General features: G+C 39.7%; 2 protein-coding genes across 2 annotated transcripts in view; both read left to right on the top strand.

Annotated features, from left to right (window-relative positions):
• dync1h1 (dynein, cytoplasmic 1, heavy chain 1) overlaps positions 1–458 on the top strand; it is a 132340-nt gene extending 131882 nt beyond the window's left edge. Inside the window, exon 73 of the mRNA XM_079833960.1 lies at positions 62–458. Coding sequence (XP_079690086.1) covers positions 62–190 — 129 coding nt within the window. The 3' untranslated portion in view covers positions 191–458. The remainder of the gene's footprint in view (positions 1–61) is intronic.
• Positions 459–6493: 6035 nt separating this feature from the next.
• The window catches only part of wdr20a (WD repeat domain 20a), a 33480-nt gene continuing 17473 nt past the window's right edge, over positions 6494–22500 (top strand). Inside the window, exon 1 of the mRNA XM_079832974.1 lies at positions 6494–6775. Within this exon, the coding sequence (XP_079689100.1) occupies positions 6518–6775 (258 nt within the window). The 5' untranslated portion in view covers positions 6494–6517. The remainder of the gene's footprint in view (positions 6776–22500) is intronic.

Here is a 22500-nt window from a genome sequence, read left to right as displayed (position 1 = left end):
ACACACACACTCTCACACTCTCTCACTCTCTCTCTCTCTCCCTCTCTCTCTCTCTCTGCAGGTCACACTGCCCGTCTATCTGAACTTCACTCGTGCTGATCTCATCTTCACGGTTGACTTCGACATCGCCACTAAGGAAGACCCGCATCACTTCTACGAGCGAGGCGTGGCCGTCCTGTGCACCGAGTAGAGGCTCAGCGCTGATCGTGTGGCGGCCGCTGTGTGTAGCTTTAGGTTTTGTGTGTAGCTTTAGGTTTTGTGTGTAGCTTTAAGTGATGTGTGTGTAACTGGGACGGGTTGAGAAGGGCAGAAGTATGTCGGACGATGGACTGAGTTTGGGATCCTGAGGCGGATGTGCAGTGGGACAGATGGGAATTGTGTTTTAGATGGAAAAATGGAAGTTGATTTGATGTTTTGCATGATTGGTGGTTTTCAATAAAGCTCTAATATTCCTCATGTGTGTGTTTGTGCCTGTAGGATCCTTTAACACACACACACACACACACACACACACACACACACACACCGACCGATCAGGAATAGCTCTGTATTCTGAGCCCTTTCTATCAGAACCAGCATTAACTTCTTGAGCAGTTTGAGCTCCAGTAGCTCGTCTGTTTGATCGGACCACACGTGCACCAATGAGCCTCGGCCGCCCATGACCCTGTGGCCGGTTCTCCACTGGTCCTCCATCACCCTGTGGCCGGTTCTCCACTGGTTCTTCATGACCCTGTGGCCGGTTCTCCACTGGTCCTTCATGACCCTGTGGCCGGTTCTCCACTGGTCCTCCATGACCCTGTGGCCGGTTCTCCACTGGTCCTTCATGACCCTGTGGCCGGTTCTCCACTGGTCCTCCATGACCCTGTGGCCGGTTCTCCACTGGTCCTTCATGACCCTGTGGCCGGTTCTCCACTGGTCCTCCATCACCCTGTGGCCGGTTCTCCACTGGTCCTCCATGACCCTGTGGCCGGTTCTCCACTGGTCCTTCATGACCCTGTGGCCGGTTCTCCACTGTTCCTTCATGATCCTGTGGCCGGTTCTCCACTGGTCCTTCATGACCCTGTGGCCGGTTCTCCACTGGTCCTTCATGACCCTGTGGCCGGTTCTCCACTGGTCCTTCATGACCCTGTGGCCGGTTCTCCACTGGTCCTTCATGACCCTGTGGCCGGTTCTCCACTGGTCCTTCATGACCCTGTGGCCGGTTCTCCACTGGTCCTTCATGACCCTGTGGCCGGTTCTCCACTGGTCCTTCATGACCCTGTGGCCGGTTCTCCACTGGTCCTCCATGACCCTGTGGCCGGTTCTCCACTGGTCCTCCATGACCCTGTGGCCGGTTCTCCACTGGTCCTCCATGACCCTGTGGCCGGTTCTCCACTGGTCCTCCATGACCCTGTGGCCGGTTCTCCACTGGTCCTTCATGACCCTGTGGCCGGTTCTCCACTGGTCCTCCATGACCCTGTGGCCGGTTCTCCACTGGTCCTTCATGACCCTGTGGCCGGTTCTCCACTGGTCCTCCATGACCCTGTGGCCGGTTCTCCACTGGTCCTCCATGACCCTGTGGCCGGTTCTCCACTGGTCCTTCATGACCCTGTGGCCGGTTCTCCACTGGTCCTTCATGACCCTGTGGCCGGTTCTCCACTGGTCCTTCATGACCCTGTGGCCGGTTCTCCACTGGTCCTTCATGACCCTGTGGCCGGTTCTCCACTGGTCCTTCATGACCCTGTGGCCGGTTCTCCACTGGTCCTCTATGACCCTGTGGCCGGTTCTCCACTGGTCCTTCATGACCCTGTGGCCGGTTCTCCACTTGTCCTTCATGACCCTGTGGCCGGTTCTCCACTGGTCCTCCATGACCCTGTGGCCGGTTCTCCACTGGTCCTCCATGACCCTGTGGCCGGTTCTCCACTGGTCCTTCATGACCCTGTGGCCGGTTCTCCACTGTTCCTTCATGATCCTGTGGCCGGTTCTCCACTGGTCCTTCATGACCCTGTGGCCGGTTCTCCACTGGTCCTTCATGACCCTGTGGCCGGTTCTCCACTGGTCCTTCATGATCCTGTGGCCGGTTCTCCACTGGTCCTTCATGACCCTGTGGCCGGTTCTCCACTGGTCCTCCATGACCCTGTGGCCGGTTCTCCACTGGTCCTTCATGACCCTGTGGCCGGTTCTCCACTGGTCCTCCATGACCCTGTGGCCGGTTCTCCACTGGTCCTCCATGACCCTGTGGCCGGTTCTCCACTGGTCCTTCATGACCCTGTGGCCGGTTCTCCACTGGTCCTCCATGACCCTGTGGCCGGTTCTCCACTGGTCCTCCATGACCCTGTGGCCGGTTCTCCACTGGTCCTTCATGACCCTGTGGCCGGTTCTCCACTGTTCCTTCATGATCCTGTGGCCGGTTCTCCACTGGTCCTTCATGACCCTGTGGCCGGTTCTCCACTGGTCCTTCATGACCCTGTGGCCGGTTCTCCACTGGTCCTTCATGACCCTGTGGCCGGTTCTCCACTGGTCCTCCATGACCCTGTGGCCGGTTCTCCACTGGTCCTTCATGACCCTGTGGCCGGTTCTCCACTGGTCCTTCATGACCCTGTGGCCGGTTCTCAACTGCTCCAGGAAGTGATGCGAGCAATTACAGGTCCAGCTCTAAACACTGACCTCATCAATACCTGACCAGCGCTGTGTGATCAAGGCAAGAGGAACCGACACGTTTGCCCTTTGTTTAAAGTGATGAACAAGTGTTCAAAGACACACACACACACACACACACACACACACGATATATATAATATGTTAAGAGCTCGCTCAAGTACTGGAGATAAACCATTTAGTGCTTTGTAAGTAATAAGCAAGATTTTAACATGTGTGCGATGTTTAATAGACAGCCAGTGCAGTGTTGACAGAACTGGGCTAATATGGTCACACTTCCTGGTTCTAGTAAGAACTGGAGCTGCTGTTCCACTCCAGTTTTAGACACGCACTTGCGAACTTCCCTAAGCACTTCCTCTCAGGGGAATCCCTGCCGCCATTTTGAAGTGTGTTCCACTTGGTGAAGTGGACAAGGGAAGTTCATATGGACAGACCCTTACTCCCTCAAACGAGTCTACTTCATATGTACACTTCAGGCAGCTTCATATCCCACAATGCAACACGATTGTGACGTCACCGCATATCGCGTTTAATTTACCCCACCACAAACAACTCCATGATAATTTGTATTATTTTAAAAAACATTTAAAACAACCCAAATACAAATATATACATATATAATGCAGCATTAAACAATTTCGTAAAGGAAAAAAATAAATAAATCAACTTCATAGTGGATTCGAAGTGATCAAGGGCTCAGGACGTTCCAGTTCAGTGCACTCGTGCAACGTAAGCAATGACGCACATCGAGTGAACGAGACGGAGGGAAGTTAACGAGTGAAGGGCATGAGAAAAAAGAACTGGAGCTGCTGTGTTTTGGACCAGCTGGAGTTTGTTTATTAGGCGAGCAGGGCAACCACCCAGTAGAGTCTCTGACTGCAGACATTCATCACCAGTGCTGGGGAAAGTTACTCTGAAAATTAATGCGTTACAATATTGCGTTACTCCCTTAAAAAATAACTAATTGAGTTACTTTTTAAGAAAAGTAATGTTACGATACTTTTGCGTTACTTTTTCTCACCTGGGCTGGGCTTGTTTTTGGGGTTTTTTATAACAAATAAGTAAAATATTTTTGTAAAGACCTCTTTATACCAAAATGTAAATAATGCGCCCCAGGCTGAGGTAAAGATGCAGATTCCCTCATGAACACTAGAGGGCGCAGCTCTGGATAATGGAGAAGAGATGCAGGAGAAAAAAGCTTTACCAATAAAAACTAAAAATCTAGTAATTTTCATCATCAAAGGTCAGCAGCGAGACATTGGTCAATTCAATATAAAGGTAGATTATGCATAAAAATAGTTTTTAATTTAACATTTAATTATTGGAGGTTTGTATAGTTCTCTGATTTTGGATTTGACTGATTTTCTTCATTTTGAGGAGGACAGAATCTTTATTGTGCAAGTGAGATAAATAAATGCTCACATTTAGTCTAGAACTACAATAACCATCATGTTCACACACACACACACGCACACACACACACACACGCCTCTGCACTAACTCTCAACATGAGCTGTCAGTCAAATTAATGTGAAAAAGTAACTCATATTTTGTTGTAAATTTGAAAAGTAATGCGTTACTTTACTAGTTACTTGGAAAAAGTAATATTACGTAACTCAAGTTAATGCGTTTCCCCAACACTGATCATCATGACAGAAATATACGTGTGTGTGTGTGTGTTACTCTCGTCAGCAGTCGCACTTCCTCAGTGAATAAAGGCACACACACACACACACTTAATTGGTCTTTACTCAAGAGAGGTCAGAAATCATGAATGAATGTTTGCTGGTCATAATTTATTTCTGAAATAACTGGCATTAGCAGTATTGAACGTGAGGTCAGGGAAAGAAGAAAGAACCAGACCACACACACACACACACTCTCTCTTTTTTTCTCAGTGTCTCTTCCAACTTCAGATCCTCAGACCTCCATATCAGTGACGCACTGCCTCTTCCTGCGCGCCCCGTCCTCCAGCTCGCCCGGCGGCGGGAAGAACTTCCTCTTGGGAAAGGGCGTGTGAGGGGCGGGGCTGTCCGGAGTGGGCGTGTCCACGGGCGAGCTGAGGCCGGAGCGGGTGTGGAAGCCGGAGTCGGACAGATGGGCGGAGCCGCAGTTCTGGTCCCGCAGGTCCGGCTCCGAGTCACTCGAGGACCTCATCTGGACGTCCGGCCGCGCCCCGGCTCTCCTCGGAGGATTGGCGGACGACCTTTGACCTGAGCCCCGGGGCCGAGAGCCGTCATCAGAGGAGCCTTCCGAACTCCCGTCATACGGATCCAGACACTGGAACAGAGTCAAGTCAACTTTATTTATATAGCGCTTAAACAATGCAGATTGTCTCAGAGCAGCTTTACAGTGTTAAACAGGAAAATAATGCAGCATAATTTTATTCAGCCGTTCTGGAGAAAACGCTGATGTCATCAGTTCATTTCAATTATCATACAGTGACAGTGTGGGCTTTAGATCAGTAATTTAGTTGATATGGTTAATTTAGTTTAATAATTAGATTTATTTGGATATTTTGTTGAACATGTAGTGTCTCCAACTGAGCAAGCCAAGCCAGAGGAAACCCAAACCCCATCAGGAGCAGAATGGAGGAAAATAAACCTTGGAGAAACCAGGCTCAGTGGAGGCATGAGCCACAGAAACACACACACACACACACACGCGCTGGACTGAGTCTCTGTTACCTGAGTGTAGCTTCTCTGGAGTTTGTTCGGAGCGTCCCGAGTTTCCGGAGCGCTGCTTTCACAGCCCTGAGGTCAGAGGTCACGGAGTCACATGTGTTTCTAAGGCCACACAGAGGCTAATCTGATCAGAAATACCTTGCTCACATCAGACCATCTCGGGTTCGTGTCGGAGTCCAAGTCTGAACTTGAGTCGACTTTACACATCTCCTGAAAAACACACACACACACACACACACACACACACAGAGAGACAGTCAGACACACTCACACACACACACACACACACACACACACACACACACACACACACACACACACACACAGAGAATCAAACACACTCGCACACAGAGACAGTCAGACAGACACAGACACAAAGAGTATCAAACACACACACACACACAGAGAATCAAACACACTCGCACACAGAGACAGACACAGACACAAAGAGTATCAAACACAGACAGACACACACACAAAATATCAGCTCACAGATGAATAAATATTAAACATGTTCATGAAGTGATACACACAATCAAATAAATAATAAAGCACACATGAGGTGAAGATCGTACCATGTATTTGAACGCCAGTCTACAAACCACATCAGACTGGCCTGAGTAGATCAGGTCTTCCATCCCAGACCAGTCTCCTGATCACCTCACACACCTGACGGGACTTATCCTGCTTTATACTGACTCAATCAGTGTGTGTGTTCCAGTCGAGGCATTTCTTCAGATATAAAGACAATTATACATATTAATAAATATCTGATGGGATTTTTAGATGATGATTGAGCAATCTGTGAGGTTTCTATTAAACTAATCATTTTTTCACACAGTAATTCGCGGAGGAAACAAAAACATTAATGTATGTGCTGACAAAAGCTTTAATTTGATGACACACTTTATTATAATTTTTAATTGTGTGTAAATGCGTATGTTGTTATGCATTGTGAGGCGTTTTATCATACAAATGAAGCACATACTTTACACCTTTTCAATTTCATAATATAAAACATAAACAAGCAGTGGGAAAAACGAGAGTAAATTGAATAATATTGGCAGTTATGGTCATATATTTATGCCGAGGGAAGTTTCTGAGGCGGCGAGCACTAGTTTTGAACGCGGATGGCTGAGGTGCGATGTGCGCATGCGCGGCGCGTCAGATCCGGGCCTGAGGAAGGATGAATGTAAATGTCAAAGATGGCGGCGGAGGGAGGAGGGAAGGAGATGAACGAGATCAAGAGTCAGTTCAGCACGCGGGAAGGCGCGTATAAACTCCTCACGCACTCCGAGTACAGCCGGCCGAACCGCGTGCCCTTCAACTCGCAGGGCTCGAACCCCGTCCGGGTCTCGTTCGTCAACGTCAATGACCAGTCCGGGAACGGCGACCGAATCTGCTTCAATGTGGGCCGGGAGCTTTACTTCTACATCTATAAAGGCGTCAGAAAGGTGAGGAAGACGCGCGTTTACCTTCACATCGGTGGAATATCGGCTGTTATTCCACAGCGGCGTGAATGTCACGCGCACGAGCGCGCTTTCACCGCTGACGCGCGTCTGTTTGTTTATCTCTGTGTGTGTTGCTTTGACAGGAGTGTGTGTTTGCTGTTATTCAGTCAGTTTGAGGGTTTGAAGGTTGCTAACCTGCTGTGAACTTGTTTTATGGTTCAGTTGTTCACGTGTTCAGTAGTTTCTAAGGTTCATGTGTTCAGTGGTTCATGTGTTCAGTAGTTTATAAGGTTCATGTGTTCAGTAGTTTATAAGGTTCATGTGTTCACTAGTTTATAAGGTTCATGTGTTCAGTGGTTCATGTGTTCACTAGTTTATAAGGTTCATGTGTTCAGTGGTTCATGTGTTCAGTAGTTTATAAGGTTCATGTGTTCACTAGTTTATAAGGTTCATGTGTTCAGTGGTTCATGTGTTCACTAGTTTATAAGGTTCATGTGTTCAGTGGTTCATGTTTTCAGTAGTTTATAAGGTTCATGTGTTCAGTAGTTTATAAGGTTCATGTGTTCAGTGGTTCATGTTTTCAGTAGTTTATAAGGTTCATGTGTTCAGTGGTTCATGTTTTCAGTAGTTTATAAGGTTCATGTGTTCAGTGGTTCATGTTTTCAGTAGTTTATAAGGTTCATGTTTTCAGTAGTTTATAAGGTTCATGTTTTCAGTAGTTTATAAGGTTCATGTTTTCAGTAGTTTATAAGGTTAATGTGTTCAGTAGTTTATAAGGTTCATGTTTTCAGTAGTTTATAAGGTTCATGTTTTCAGTAGTTTATAAGGTTCATGTTTTCAGTAGTTTATAAGGTTCATGTTTTCAGTAGTTTATAAGGTTCATGTTTTCAGTAGTTTATAAGGTTCATGTGTTCAGTAGTTTATAAGGTTCATGTGTTCAGTGGTTCATGTTTTCAGTAGTTTATAAGGTTCATGTGTTCAGTGGTTCATGTGTTCAGTGGTTCATGTTTTCAGTAGTTTATAAGGTTCATGTGTTCAGTGGTTCATGTGTTCAGTGGTTCATGTGTTCAGTAGTTTATAAGGTTCATGTGTTCACTAGTTTATAAGGTTCATGTGTTCAGTGGTTCATGTTTTCAGTAGTTTATAAGGTTCATGTTTTCAGTAGTTCATAAGGTTCATGTTTTCAGTAGTTTATAAGGTTCATGTGTTCAGTGGTTCATGTTTTCAGTAGTTTATAAGGTTCATGTGTTCAGTGGTTCATGTTTTCAGTAGTTTATAAGGTTCATGTTTTCAGTAGTTTATAAGGTTCATGTGTTCAGTGGTTCATGTTTTCAGTAGTTTTATAAGGTTCATGTGTTCACTAGTTTATAAGGTTCATGTATTCAGTGGTTCATGTTTTCACTAGTTTATAAGGTTCATGTGTTCAGTAGTTTATAAGGTTCATGTGTTCACTAGTTTATAAGGTTCATGTGTTCAGTGGTTCATGTTTTCAGTAGTTTATAAGGTTCATGTTTTCAGTAGTTTATAAGGTTCATGTGTTCAGTAGTTTATAAGGTTCATGTGTTCACTAGTTTATAAGGTTCATGTGTTCAGTAGTTTATAAGGTTAATGTGTTCACTAGTTTATAAGGTGCATGTGTTCAGTGGTTCATGTTTTCAGTAGTTTATAAGGTTCATGTGTACAGTAGTTTATAAGGTTCATGTGTTCAGTGGTTCATGTTTTCAGTAGTTTATAAGGTTCATGTGTACAGTAGTTTATAAGGTTCATGTGTTCAGTGGTTCATGTGTTCACTAGTTTATAAGGTGCATGTGTTCAGTGGTTCATGTTTTCAGTAGTTTATAAGGTTCATGTGTACAGTAGTTTATAAGGTTCATGTGTTCAGTAGTTTATAAGGTTCATGTGTTCAGTAGTTTATAAGGTTCATGTGTTCAGTAGTTTATAAGGTGCATGTGTTCAGTGGTTCATGTTTTCAGTAGTTTATAAGGTTCATGTGTTCAGTAGTTTATAAGGTTCATGTGTTCACTAGTTTATACGGTTCATGTGTTCAGTAGTTTATAAGGTTCATGTGTTCACTAGTTTATAAGGTGCATGTGTTCAGTGGTTCATGTTTTCAGTAGTTTATAAGGTTCATGTGTTCAGTAGTTTATAAGGTTCATGTTTTCAGTAGTTTATAAGGTTCATGTGTTCAGTAGTTTATAAGGTTCATGTGTTCACTAGTTTATAAGGTTCATGTGTTCAGTGGTTCATGTTTTCAGTAGTTTATAAGGTTCATGTGTTCAGTAGTTTATAAGGTTCATGTGTTCAGTAGTTTATAAGGTTCATGTGTTCAGTAGTTTATAAGGTTCATGTGTTCAGTGGTTCATGTGTTCAGTAGTTTCTAAGGTTCATGTGTTCAGTAGTTTCTGAGGTTCATGTGTTCAGTGGTTCATGTGTTCAGTAGTTTCTAAGGTTCATGTATTCAGTGGTTCATGTTTTCAGTAGTTTATAAGGTTCATGTGTTCAGTAGTTTATAAGGTTCATGTATTCAGTGGTTCATGTGTTCACTAGTTTATAAGGTTCGTGTGTTCAGTAGTTTATAAGGTTCATGTGTTCAGTAGTTTATAAGGTTCATGTGTTCAGTAGTTTATAAGGTTCATGTGTTCAGTGGTTCATGTGTTCAGTAGTTTATAAGGTTCATGTGTTCAGTAGTTTCTGAGGTTCATGTGTTCAGTGGTTCATATGTTCAGTAGTTTATAAGGTTCATGTGTTCAGTGGTTCATGTGTTCAGTAGTTTCTAAGGTTCATGTATTCAGTGGTTCATGTTTTCAGTAGTTTATAAGGTTCATGTGTTCAGTAGTTTATAAGGTTCATGTATTCAGTGGTTCATGTGTTCAGTAGTTTATAAGGTTCGTGTGTTCAGTAGTTTATAAGGTTCGTGTGTTCAGTAGTTTATAAGGTTCGTGTGTTCAGTAGTTTATAAGGTTCGTGTGTTCAGTAGTTTATAAGGTTCGTGTGTTCAGTAGTTTATAAGGTTCGTGTGTTCAGTAGTTTATAAGGTTCGTGTGTTCAGTAGTTTATAAGGTTCATGTGTTCAGTAGTTTATAAGGTTCATGTGTTCAGTAGTTTATAAGGTTCATGTGTTCAGTGGTTCATGTGTTCAGTAGTTTCTAAGGTTCATATGTTCAGTAGTTTATAAGGTTCATGTGTTCAGTGGTTCATGTGTTCAGTAGTTTCTAAGGTTCATGTATTCAGTGGTTCATGTTTTCAGTAGTTTATAAGGTTCATGTGTTCAGTAGTTTATAAGGTTCATGTATTCAGTGGTTCATGTGTTCACTAGTTTATAAGGTTCGTGTGTTCAGTAGTTTATAAGGTTCGTGTGTTCAGTAGTTTATAAGGTTCATGTGTTCACTAGTTTATAAGGTTCATGTGTTCAGTGGTTCACGTGTTCAGTAGTTTATAAGGTTCATGTGTTCAGTGGTTCACTTGTTCAGTAGTTTCTAAGGTTCATGTGTTCAGTGGTTCACGTGTTCAGTAGTTTCTAAGGTTCATGTGTTCAGTGGTTCACTTGTTCAGTAGTTTATAAGGTTCATGTGTTCAATGGTTCATTTGTTCAGTAGTTTCTAAGGTTCATGTGTTCAGTGGTTCACTTGTTCAGTAGTTTATAAGGTTCGTGTGTTCAGTAGTTTATAAGGTTCATGTGTTCAGTAGTTTATAAGGTTCATGTGTTCAGTAGTTTATAAGGTTCATGTGTTCAGTGGTTCATGTGTTCAGTAGTTTCTGAGGTTCATGTGTTCAGTAGTTTATAAGGTTCATGTGTTCAGTGGTTCACGTGTTCAGTAGTTTCTAAGGTTCATGTGTTCAGTGGTTCACGTGTTCAGTAGTTTCTAAGGTTCATGTGTTCAGTGGTTCACTTGTTCAGTAGTTTATAAGGTTCATGTGTTCAATGGTTCATTTGTTCAGTAGTTTCTAAGGTTCATGTGTTTCGTGGTTCATGTGTTCAGTAGTTTCTAAGGTTCATGTGTTCAGTAGTTTCTGAGGTTCATGTGTTCAGTAGTTTCTGAGGTTCATGTGTTCAGTAGTTTCTGAGGTTCATGTGTTCAGTAGTTTCTGAGGTTCATATGTTCACTAGTTTATAAGGTTCATGTGTTTAGTGGTTCTTATGTTCAGTGGTTTCTAAGGTTCATGTGTTCAGTGGTTCATGTGTTCAGTAGTTTCTAAGGTTCATGTGTTCAGTGGTTCATATGTTCAGTAGTTTCTAAGGTTCATGTGTTCAGTGGTTCATGTGTTCAGTAGTTTCTAAGGTTCATGTGTTCAGTGGTTCATATGTTCAGTAGTTTCTAAGGTTCATGTGTTCAGTGGTTCATGTATTCAGTAGTTTCTGTGGTTCATGTGTTCAGTAGTTTCTGAGGTTCATATGTTCACTAGTTTATAAGGTTCATGTGTTCAGTGGTTCTTATGTTCAGTAGTTTCTAAGGTTCATGTGTTCAGTGGTTCATGTGTTCAGTAGTTTCTAAGGTTCATGTGTTCAGTGGATCATATGTTCAGTAGTTTCTAAGGTTCATGTGTTCAGTGGTTCATGTGTTCAGTAGTTTCTAAGGTTCATGTGTTCCGTGGTTCATATGTTCAGTAGTTTCTAAGGTTCATGTGTTCAGTGGTTCATGTATTCAGTAGTTTCTGTGGTTCATGTGTTCAGTAGTTTCTAAGGTTCATGTGTGCAGTGGTTCATGTGTTCAGTAGTTTCTAAGGTTCATGTGTTCAGTGGTTCATGTGTTCAGTGGTTTCTAATGTTAATGTGTTCAGTAGTTTCTAAGGTTCATGTGTTCAGTGGTTCATGTGTTCAGTGGTTTCTGAGGTTCATGTGTTCAGTGGTTCATGTGTTCAGTAGTTTCTGAGGTTCATGTGTTAAGTAGTTTCTGAGGTTCATGTGTTCAGTGGTTTCTAATGTTAATGTGTTCAGTAGTTTCTAAGGTTCATGTGTTCAGTGGTTCATGTGTTCAGTAGTTTCTGAGGTTCATGTGTTCAGTAGTTTCTAAGGTTCATGTGTTCAGTAGTTTTTATGCTTCATGTGTTCAGTGGTTCTTATGTTCAGTAGTTTTTATGTTTCATGTGTTCAGTTGTTCATATGTTCAATAGTTTCTGTGGTTCATGTGTTCAGTAGTTTCTAAGGTTCATGTGTTCAATGGTTCATTTGTTCAGTAGTTTCTAAGGTTCATGTATTCAGTGGTTCATTTGTTCAGTAGTTTCTAAGGTTCATGTATTCAGTGGTTCATTTGTTCAGTAGTTTCTAAGGTTCATGTATTCAGTGGTTCATGTTCAGTGGTTCATTTGTTCAGTAGTTTCTAAGGTTCATGTATTCAGTGGTTCATGTGTTCAGTGGTTTCTAATGTTAATGTGTTCAGTGGTTTCTAATGTTAATGTGTTCAGTAGTTTCTAAGGTTCATGTGTTCAGTGGTTCATGTGTTCAGTGGTTCATGTGTTCAGTAGTTTCTAAGGTTCATGTGTTCAGTGGTTCATGTTCTCAATGGTTTCTAAGGTTAATGTGTTCAGTAGTTTCTAAGGTTCATGTATTCAGTAGTTCATGTGTTCAGTGGTTCTTATATGCAGTAGTTTTTATGCTTCATGTGTTCAGTGGTTTCTGAGGTTCATGTATTCAGTGGTTCATGTGTTCAGTAGTTTTTATGCTTCATTTGTTCAGTGGTTCTTATGTTCAGTAGTTTTTATGGTTCATGTGTTCAGTAGTTTCTAAGGTTCATGTGTTCAGTAGTTTCTAAGGTTCATGTGTTCAGTAGTTTTTATGCTTCATGTGTTCATTGTTTCTTATGTTCAGTAGTTTTTATGTTTCATGTGTTCAGTGGTTTCTAATGTTAATGTGTTCAGTGGTTCATGTGTTCAGTAGTTTCTAAGGTTCATGTGTTCAGTGGTTCATGTGTTCAGTGGTTTCTGAGGTTCATGTGTTCACTAGTTTATAAGGTTCATGTGTTCAGTGGTTCGTGGTTTCTGAGGTTCATGTGTTCAGTAGTTTCTAAGGTTCATGTGTTCAGTAGTTTTTATGCTTCATGTGTTCATTGTTTCTTATGTTCAGTAGTTTTTATGTTTCATGTGTTCAGTGGTTTCTAATGTTAATGTGTTCAGTGGTTCATGTGTTCAGTAGTTTCTAAGGTTCATGTGTTCAGTGGTTCATGTGTTCAGTGGTTTCTGAGGTTCATGTGTTCAGTGGTTTCTAATGTTAATGTGTTCAGTGGTTTCTAATGTTAATGTGTTCAGTAGTTTCTAAGGTTCATGTGTTCAGTGGTTCATGTGTTCAGTGGTTTCTAAGGTTCATGTGTTCAGTGGTTCATGTGTTCAGTAGTTTTTATGCTTCATTTGTTCAGTGGTTTTTATGGTTCATGTGTTCAGTAGTTTCTAATGTTCATGTGTTCAGTAGTTTCTAAGGTTCATGTGTTCAGTAGTTTTTATGCTTCATGTGTTCAGTGGTTTCTAATGTTAATGTGTTCAGTGGTTTCTAATGTTAATGTGTTCAGTGGTTCATGTGTTCAGTGGTTCTTATATTCAGTAGTTTTTATGCTTCATGTGTTCAGTGGTTCTTATGTTCAGTAGTTTCTAAGGTTTATGTGTTCAGTAGTTTCTAAGGTTCATGTGTTCAGTAGTTTCTAAGGTTCGTGTGTTCAGTAGTTTCTAAGGTTCGTGTGTTCAGTAGTTTCTAAGGTTCATGTGTTCAGTAGTTTAAGGTTCATGTGTTCAGTAGTTTCTAAGGTTCGTGTGTTCAGTAGTTTCTAAGGTTCATGTGTTCAGTAGTTTCTAAGGTTCGTGTGTTCAGTAGTTTCTAAGGTTCGTGTGTTCAGTAGTTTCTAAGGTTCATGTGTTCAGTAGTTTCTAAGGTTCATGTGTTCAGTAGTTTCTAAGGTTTGTGTGTTCAGTAGTTTCTAAGGTTCGTGTGTTCAGTAGTTTCTAAGGTTCATGTGTTCAGTAGTTTCTAAGGTTCATGTGTTCAGTAGTTTCTAAGGTTCGTGTGTTCAGTAGTTTCTAAGGTTCATGTGTTCAGTAGTTTCTAAGGTTCATGTGTTCAGTAGTTTCTAAGGTTCATGTGTTCAGTAGTTTCTAAGGTTCATGTGTTCAGTAGTTTCTAAGGTTCGTGTGTTCAGTAGTTTCTAAGGTTCATGTGTTCAGTAGTTTCTAAGGTTCATGTGTTCAGTAGTTTCTAAGGTTCATGTGTTCAGTAGTTTCTAAGGTTCATGTGTTCAGTAGTTTCTAAGGTTCATGTGTTCAGTAGTTTCTAAGGTTCGTGTGTTCAGTAGTTTCTAAGGTTCGTGTGTTCAGTAGTTTCTAAGGTTCATGTGTTCAGTAGTTTCTAAGGTTCGTGTGTTCAGTAGTTTCTAAGGTTCATGTGTTCAGTAGTTTCTAAGGTTCGTGTGTTCAGTAGTTTCTAAGGTTCATGTGTTCAGTAGTTTAAGGTTCATGTGTTCAGTAGTTTAAGGTTCATGTGTTCAGTAGTTTCTAAGGTTCATGTGTTCAGTAGTTTAAGGTTCATGTGTTCAGTAGTTTAAGGTTCATGTGTTCAGTAGTTTTTATGCTTCATGTGTTCAGTGGTTTCTAATGTTAATGTGTTCAGTGGTTTCTAATGTTAATGTGTTCAGTGGTTCATGTGTTCAGTGGTTCTTATATTCAGTAGTTTTTATGCTTCATGTGTTCAGTGGTTCTTATGTTCAGTAGTTTCTAAGGTTTATGTGTTCAGTAGTTTCTAAGGTTCATGTGTTCAGTAGTTTCTAAGGTTCGTGTGTTCAGTAGTTTCTAAGGTTCGTGTGTTCAGTAGTTTCTAAGGTTCATGTGTTCAGTAGTTTAAGGTTCATGTGTTCAGTAGTTTCTAAGGTTCGTGTGTTCAGTAGTTTCTAAGGTTCATGTGTTCAGTAGTTTCTAAGGTTCGTGTGTTCAGTAGTTTCTAAGGTTCGTGTGTTCAGTAGTTTCTAAGGTTCATGTGTTCAGTAGTTTCTAAGGTTCATGTGTTCAGTAGTTTCTAAGGTTTGTGTGTTCAGTAGTTTCTAAGGTTCGTGTGTTCAGTAGTTTCTAAGGTTCATGTGTTCAGTAGTTTCTAAGGTTCATGTGTTCAGTAGTTTCTAAGGTTCGTGTGTTCAGTAGTTTCTAAGGTTCATGTGTTCAGTAGTTTCTAAGGTTCATGTGTTCAGTAGTTTCTAAGGTTCATGTGTTCAGTAGTTTCTAAGGTTCATGTGTTCAGTAGTTTCTAAGGTTCGTGTGTTCAGTAGTTTCTAAGGTTCATGTGTTCAGTAGTTTCTAAGGTTCATGTGTTCAGTAGTTTCTAAGGTTCATGTGTTCAGTAGTTTCTAAGGTTCATGTGTTCAGTAGTTTCTAAGGTTCGTGTGTTCAGTAGTTTCTAAGGTTCATGTGTTCAGTAGTTTCTAAGGTTCGTGTGTTCAGTAGTTTCTAAGGTTCGTGTGTTCAGTAGTTTCTAAGGTTCATGTGTTCAGTAGTTTCTAAGGTTTGTGTGTTCAGTAGTTTCTAAGGTTCATGTGTTCAGTAGTTTCTAAGGTTCGTGTGTTCAGTAGTTTCTAAGGTTCATGTGTTCAGTAGTTTAAGGTTCATGTGTTCAGTAGTTTAAGGTTCATGTGTTCAGTAGTTTCTAAGGTTCATGTGTTCAGTAGTTTAAGGTTCATGTGTTCAGTAGTTTCTAAGGTTCGTGTGTTCAGTAGTTTCTAAGGTTCATGTGTTCAGTAGTTTAAGGTTCATGTGTTCAGTAGTTTAAGGTTCATGTGTTCAGTAGTTTCTAAGGTTCATGTGTTCAGTAGTTTCTAAGGTTCATGTGTTCAGTAGTTTAAGGTTCATGTGTTCAGTAGTTTAAGGTTCATGTGTTCAGTAGTTTCTAAGGTTCATGTGTTCAGTAGTTTCTAAGGTTCATGTGTTCAGTAGTTTAAGGTTCATGTGTTCAGTAGTTTCTAAGGTTCATGTGTTCAGTAGTTTCTAAGGTTCATGTGTTCAGTAGTTTAAGGTTCATGTGTTCAGTGGTTCATGTGTTCAGTAGTTTTTATTAGGGCTGCACGATATGAGGAAAAGCTGCGATGTGCGATAACATTGTTTAATATTGCGATGACGATATGACTTGCGATAAATATTCAAATTAGAGCCCGACCGATATATCGGCGGGCCGATATTAGGCTTTTTCCAAACTATCGGTATCGGCATTTATGATGGCCGATAAATGAATATTTTTTTAAAAATAAAAAAACCGGACGAAACACCTCTCAAACACATTGAGTGTTGGCGTTTCATAGTTTGTCCACCAGAGGGCGCTCTACAACGTGCCGGCTGGCAACACCACCAGCTGATCCAGCAGAGTCATGCTGAGCTTCAGTGCTCTGAGCGCTGCATTCACAACACAGATCATCCGCGAAATGCATGTAAGTTGGCAACGAGACATACATTGCTTGAATTGAATAACAGTTAAAAGAACATCCCCATCAGTTCTCTTAACTCAAATAACATGACACAATTTGTAACTGCCAAGTCCAGTTTTGCTGTTACATGTAAGCCAAGAGAGCTGGTAATTACGCTAGGTTACAGTTGACTAACTTATTTTACCTCGGACAATGTGACTGAATAAAATGTATTTCTTTAATAGTCTGACAGTTTGACAGCATGAGACGCATCATCTCTCCCCTGCCCGTTATTTTGAAAAAGTATACATATTTCTAAATTATAACTTATCATAGACGCTAACCACAAAGCTGGCTAATGCCATGGCTATCAGTGGGAGACCGCTAACATTAATGCGCCTTGGAAAACACAACAAACTTATTCTGCCTAAATAAAGTAATGATTACTGTATTTATAACTAGTATATTTGTAGTTCCAGTCTCTGCATTGCAAATCGTAAGTTAGGCGAAGAGTGAACGAAAGTGCGTGACTTCGTTCAGACGCCGCATTAACGAGTCAAATAATGGATTACGCGAGTCATCATCAGTAACGTTAGTAGATTTTAGAAGGCAGGCAGCAAATGATGATTGAAAATGGTTTGTGGTAGCTTGATGGATAGAATTAAAAGTGCATGTAAAGGGATAAGCAAGTTGACATTGTAATTATAAGGTGGCTCATATTTATACTGTATATAGTTTATGTTTTGCTGTTGTTGTTATTTATCAGTATTATTTTTTTTTCCAGTCTTGCTAAAAGTTATATTTATAAAGCTTACCACATCTATTAATACTGGTAACTTTGATTTTTTGTTTTTGTTAGCCTATTGTGTTTTCGTCCAAACGACTTTAAGTTTCATATCTTAAGTTTGTATTTTTATACATTTTATTTATCAGAACTTTAATATATTTTATGTTCCTCTGTTCTGTTGTAACAATAAAACAAACAAGTTTATTTTTAAACTGCATTATCATATTATTTTAGAGAGGCTGAGGGATCATGAATAACTACAAATAACTGATGTATAAGGGAAATCTGTTTGTGTTTTTTTACGCGTTTCTGTTATTTTATTTTTTTATTTTTTATATATATCGGCTGATATATCGGAATATCGGATTTTTAAGTGACCAAATATTTGTATCGGTATCGGCCTTAAAAATCCTTTATCGGTCGGGCTCTAATTCAAATGTGAATATAGCTATACTGTTCCCATGTCTTAGTGCTTTAATAGGTCGTGTTCAGTGTTGGGCAGTAACACATGTACCGGCATCACGTATTCCGAATACTATGAGGAACTGTATTCCGTTACAGTTACAATTTGAGGCAACTCAATGCATTTCTCCAGGGTTCCCACGCTTCATGAAAGTACTTGCATTTCAGACACATGGATTCAAGGCCTGGAAAGTACTTGAAAACAAACATAGGTCCTTGAAAGTGCTTGAATAAAGCATTTTGTTAGAGTAGCGTGTGCTATTACAAAAAATTGGCCTTCATGCTCTGCCAAAGCCAGAACAAAACGGCATTATGGGAGGAAGCTATTTCAATATATTTCTGCTGTTCCATAAGCGTAATCTAAAAGCCCTATTCGGATGATAATTGTTTCTCGTGGGGTCGTAAGGTGTTTTCATCATCGTCAGGGGCTAGTCTGTGATTTTATAGCCGTCTGAATCCAGAATGTCAGTGTTTTTCTCCCACCACCCGCGTTAAAATCCCCGGCCGAATGACCTACTGTTATTAGACAAAAACCAAGGTTGTGTGGTAATTTAATTGCCGTCTGAATCCACATATCTGAGTTTTCAAGATGAAATCACTTCAAAATTCACTGTTTATATCCTTTTTGACCCCTGCAGAGCACTGTTCGGTTTGCTGTAATTTGGATACAGTTTAAAGATCTAGACTTTCATTACTGAAATGCTGGCAAGTATTTACAAGAGCAATATATTTAATCACCGCTCCAAAAATAAAAAGAAGAAAAGCACGTAAACATTTGAAATGGTGTTAAATATGTGAAATATGTGCAGGTCTTAAAAGCTTTCAAATTGATTTTTAAAAAGGTACATGTACAGGTGATTTAATAAATAATTTAGCATATTTTTAATGCCTAACAATTAACTTGTCCATTTCTTTTCATTTAATTGTAAAATTCATGTATACAATATCTGTATATTTTGATGTTTTAATTAAGTAATGATTTATAAAAAAAAGAAAACTAAAACTAGTGTGAAATAAATGTTAAAAGCAGGAATTTTATAAAATTGGACATTTTTCCTCATTGGAAATTGTATTTTAGCTGTCAGTGTATGCCTTAGTGTTACTGCATTAATGATAGACACAGGGACAGTAGGTGTTTGATATATGGGCAGTAACACACACACCTTTATCGTATTTATTGTGCTTGATTTAAAATAAAAGGTGCTTTAAAAAGTCCTTGAAAGTCCTTGAATCTGGTGTTCATGAAAGAGTGGGAACCCTGATTCTCAGAACGCACTAATATGAAAACGAAAAAATGTACGGTTTGCGTGATCAGTCACAATGGAGTCGGAAGAGGAGCAGCGGGAGCTGGAGGTAGAGATGGAGGTAGAGATGGAGGTAGAGATGGAGGTAGAGATGGAGGTAGAGATGGAGGTAGAGATGGAGGTAGAGATGGAGGTAGAGATGGAGCCAGAACAACAGAGCCAGGGCAAGAAAGCGTTTCTATCTTGGAAATTCAAACAGCATTTCATATTAAATAAAGAGAATGGAGAACGAAATATAACACGGCAGTGGTGCGGTGGCGGATACACACGCACGCCTAGGCCAATATATATTTTTAGCCTATTTTATATATATAAATTCGTTATATATTCGTTAAATATATTTTTCGTTTATATTTTTTATTTTCAAAATGTAGGCTATTTAATTGAGATTGAGGTGTATGTATATATATCTCAATTAAATAGCCTACATTTTGAAAATAAAAAATATAAGGCTCAAACATGCGTGTTTATTTTAGTCGGCCTACTTCCGTCAGTGAAACAGCATAGCCTACTACAGCCTGTAAAACATTTAAATAAATATCTGTAAATAATCGAAATATAAATAATATAAGTTAAATATTAGTTACAGAAAAAATGTGTTTATATTTCCCCATAGACGTGCGTCAAATGCCTTTGCACTGAAAGGGATGACATGAGCAGGAAAGAATAATCAATAATCGTTTTCTAATATCTTCATGTTTTCTCCTGATGTTCCAAAACTGATCGGCTACTTGTAGTAAAATGTGAAGAACTAAATTATCTTCCACAGGGTCGAGAACGTAGGCTTTGTTTGATTATGCGCTGTGAGAGAAAGCCAAACTAAAAATCTCCGGCGTGTATGAAATACACTTTACACAAAATCTTGACCAAGTCTAATAGCAAGAACAAACTGTGTTAAATAAAGTAAAGTTTGAAGTAAAATGTATCTGTCATATGTTTTCTACTTTACCATAGTAAATGATGCGAATATAGCTACTCCTAAATAAATCAAACAAGGAAGAAATGTTTAATCCCCTGTCAGAGACGTAAATGAGGATTTGGGAAAATAAATAAGAGATTCCATGTCCAGTAGAATAAAATGGAGTAAGCCTATTGTTAAATTCGGGGAAAATCGTGTAACCAGATCGCAAAACGCAAGCAAACTTAAATTTGGCTCACCACATAAAGCCTCTCTCGATCGGCATGAATCCATATGTTTCCATGGCTGTGATGTAACATTTAACTGCGAACCTATTATTTATTTTGTAAATAAAACTTTGTGCTTCACTCATGTCATAATATTCACGTAAAACAGCTTCACATACAAAAAAGAAGTATTTTGTCCGCCCACCGCTGGTGCTCCTGCTTAGTTGACGTGCAACTTTACATTCTCCTATGCGCTGATTTACCAGCCCAAGAGCCGTTGGCCCCGTTTGACGTTAGCTAAATATTTTATAATATATGTTTAGTAAGCAGGATTTGATAGCCGCATTCCTACACTTATAAAATGCAATTCAATGTGGAAGTAATCCAAGCATTCATAATACGTTACTCAGATTGGCGCTTGTAATAAACTGTATTCCCTTATTCATCGTGTCAGGCTCTCTGTTGCGATATGTTCATCGCGCAAGTTCATATCGCGATGACGATAAATTCGATGTATCGTTCAGCCCTAGTTTTTATGCTTCATGTGTTCAGTAGTTTCTGAGGTTCATGTGTTCAGTGGTTCATGTGTTCAGTAGTTTCTGAGGTTCATGTGTTCAGTAGTTCTTATGTTCAGTAGTTTCTGAGGTTCATGTGTTCAGTAGTTCTTATGTTCAGTAGTTTTTATGGTTCATGTGTTCAGTGGTTCTCATGTTCAGTAGTTTTTATGCTTCATGTGTTCAGTGGTTCTCATGTTCTGTAGTTTTTATGGTTCATGTGTTCAGTGGTTCTCATGTTCAGTAGTTTTTATGCTTCATATGTTCAGTGGTTCTTATGTTCAGTAGTTTTTATGCTTCATGTGTTCAGTGGTTCTTATGTTCAGTAGTTTTTATGCTTCATGTGTTCAGTGGTTCTCATGTTCTGTAGTTTTTATGGTTCATGTGTTCAGTGGTTCTTATGTTCAGTAGTTTTTATGCTTAATGTGTTCAGTGGTTCTTATGTTCAGTTGTTTTTATGGTTCATATGTTCAGTGGTTCTTATGTTCAGTAGTTTTTATGCTTAATGTGTTCAGTGGTTTTTATGCTTCATATGTTCAGTGGTTCTTATGTTCAGTAGTTTTTATGCTTCATATGTTCAGTGGTTCTTATGTTCAGTAGTTTTTATGCTTCATATGTTCAGTGGTTCTTATGTTCAGTAGTTTTTATGCTTCATGTGTTCAGTGGTTCTCATGTTCTGTAGTTTTTATGGTTCATGTGTTCAGTGGTTCTTATGTTCAGTAGTTTTTATGCTTAATGTGTTCAGTGGTTCTTATGTTCAGTTGTTTTTATGGTTCATATGTTCAGTGGTTCTTATGTTCAGTAGTTTTTATGCTTAATGTGTTCAGTGGTTCTTATGTTCAGTTGTTTTTATGGTTCATATGTTCAGTGGTTCTTATGTTCAGTAGTTTTTATGGTTCATGTGTTCAGTGGTTCTCATGTTCAGTAGTTTTTATGGTTCATGTGTTCAGTGGTTCTCATGTTCAGTGGTTCTTATGTTCAGTAGTTTTTATGGTTCATGTGTTCAGTGGTTCTTATGTTCAGTAGTTTTTATGGTTCATATGTTCAGTGGTTCTTATGTTCAGTAGTTTTTATGCTTAATGTGTTCAGTGGTTTTTATGCTTCATATGTTCAGTGGTTCTCATGTTCAGTAGTTTTTATGGTTCATGTGTTCAGTGGTTCTTATGTTCAGTAGTTTTTATGGTTCATATGTTCAGTGGTTCTTATGTTCAGTAGTTTTTATGCTTAATGTGTTCAGTGGTTTTTATGCTTCATATGTTCAGTGGTTCTTATGTTCAGTAGTTTTTATGCTTCATATGTTCAGTGGTTCTTATGTTCAGTAGTTTTTATGCTTCATATGTTCAGTGGTTCTTATGTTCAGTAGTTTTTATGCTTCATGTGTTCAGTGGTTCTCATGTTCTGTAGTTTTTATGGTTCATGTGTTCAGTGGTTCTTATGTTCAGTAGTTTTTATGCTTAATGTGTTCAGTGGTTCTTATGTTCAGTTGTTTTTATGGTTCATATGTTCAGTGGTTCTTATGTTCAGTAGTTTTTATGCTTAATGTGTTCAGTGGTTCTTATGTTCAGTTGTTTTTATGGTTCATATGTTCAGTGGTTCTTATGTTCAGTAGTTTTTATGGTTCATGTGTTCAGTGGTTCTCATGTTCAGTAGTTTTTATGGTTCATGTGTTCAGTGGTTCTCATGTTCAGTGGTTCTTATGTTCAGTAGTTTTTATGGTTCATGTGTTCAGTGGTTCTCATGTTCAGTAGTTTTTATGGTTCATGTGTTCAGTGGTTCTTATGTTCAGTAGTTTTTATGCTTATTGTGTTCAGTGGTTCTTATGTTCAGTAGTTTTTATGGTTCATATGTTCAGTGGTTCTTATGTTCAGTAGTTTTTATGGTTCATGTGTTCAGTGGTTCTTATGTTCAGTAGTTTTTATGGTTCATGTGTTCAGTGGTTCTTATGTTCAGTAGTTTTTATGCTTCATGTGTTCAGTGGTTCTCATGTTCTGTAGTTTTTATGGTTCATGTGTTCAGTGGTTCTCATGTTCAGTAGTTTTTATGCTTCATATGTTCAGTGGTTCTTATGTTCAGTAGTTTTTATGCTTCATATGTTCAGTGGTTCTTATGTTCAGTAGTTTTTATGCTTCATGTG

This window comes from Gobio gobio (genome assembly GCF_949357685.1).
Source record: "Gobio gobio genome assembly, chromosome: 13".
Taxonomy (NCBI): Eukaryota; Metazoa; Chordata; class Actinopteri; order Cypriniformes; family Gobionidae; genus Gobio; species Gobio gobio.
This window is presented reverse-complemented; position numbering and strand designations above follow the sequence as displayed.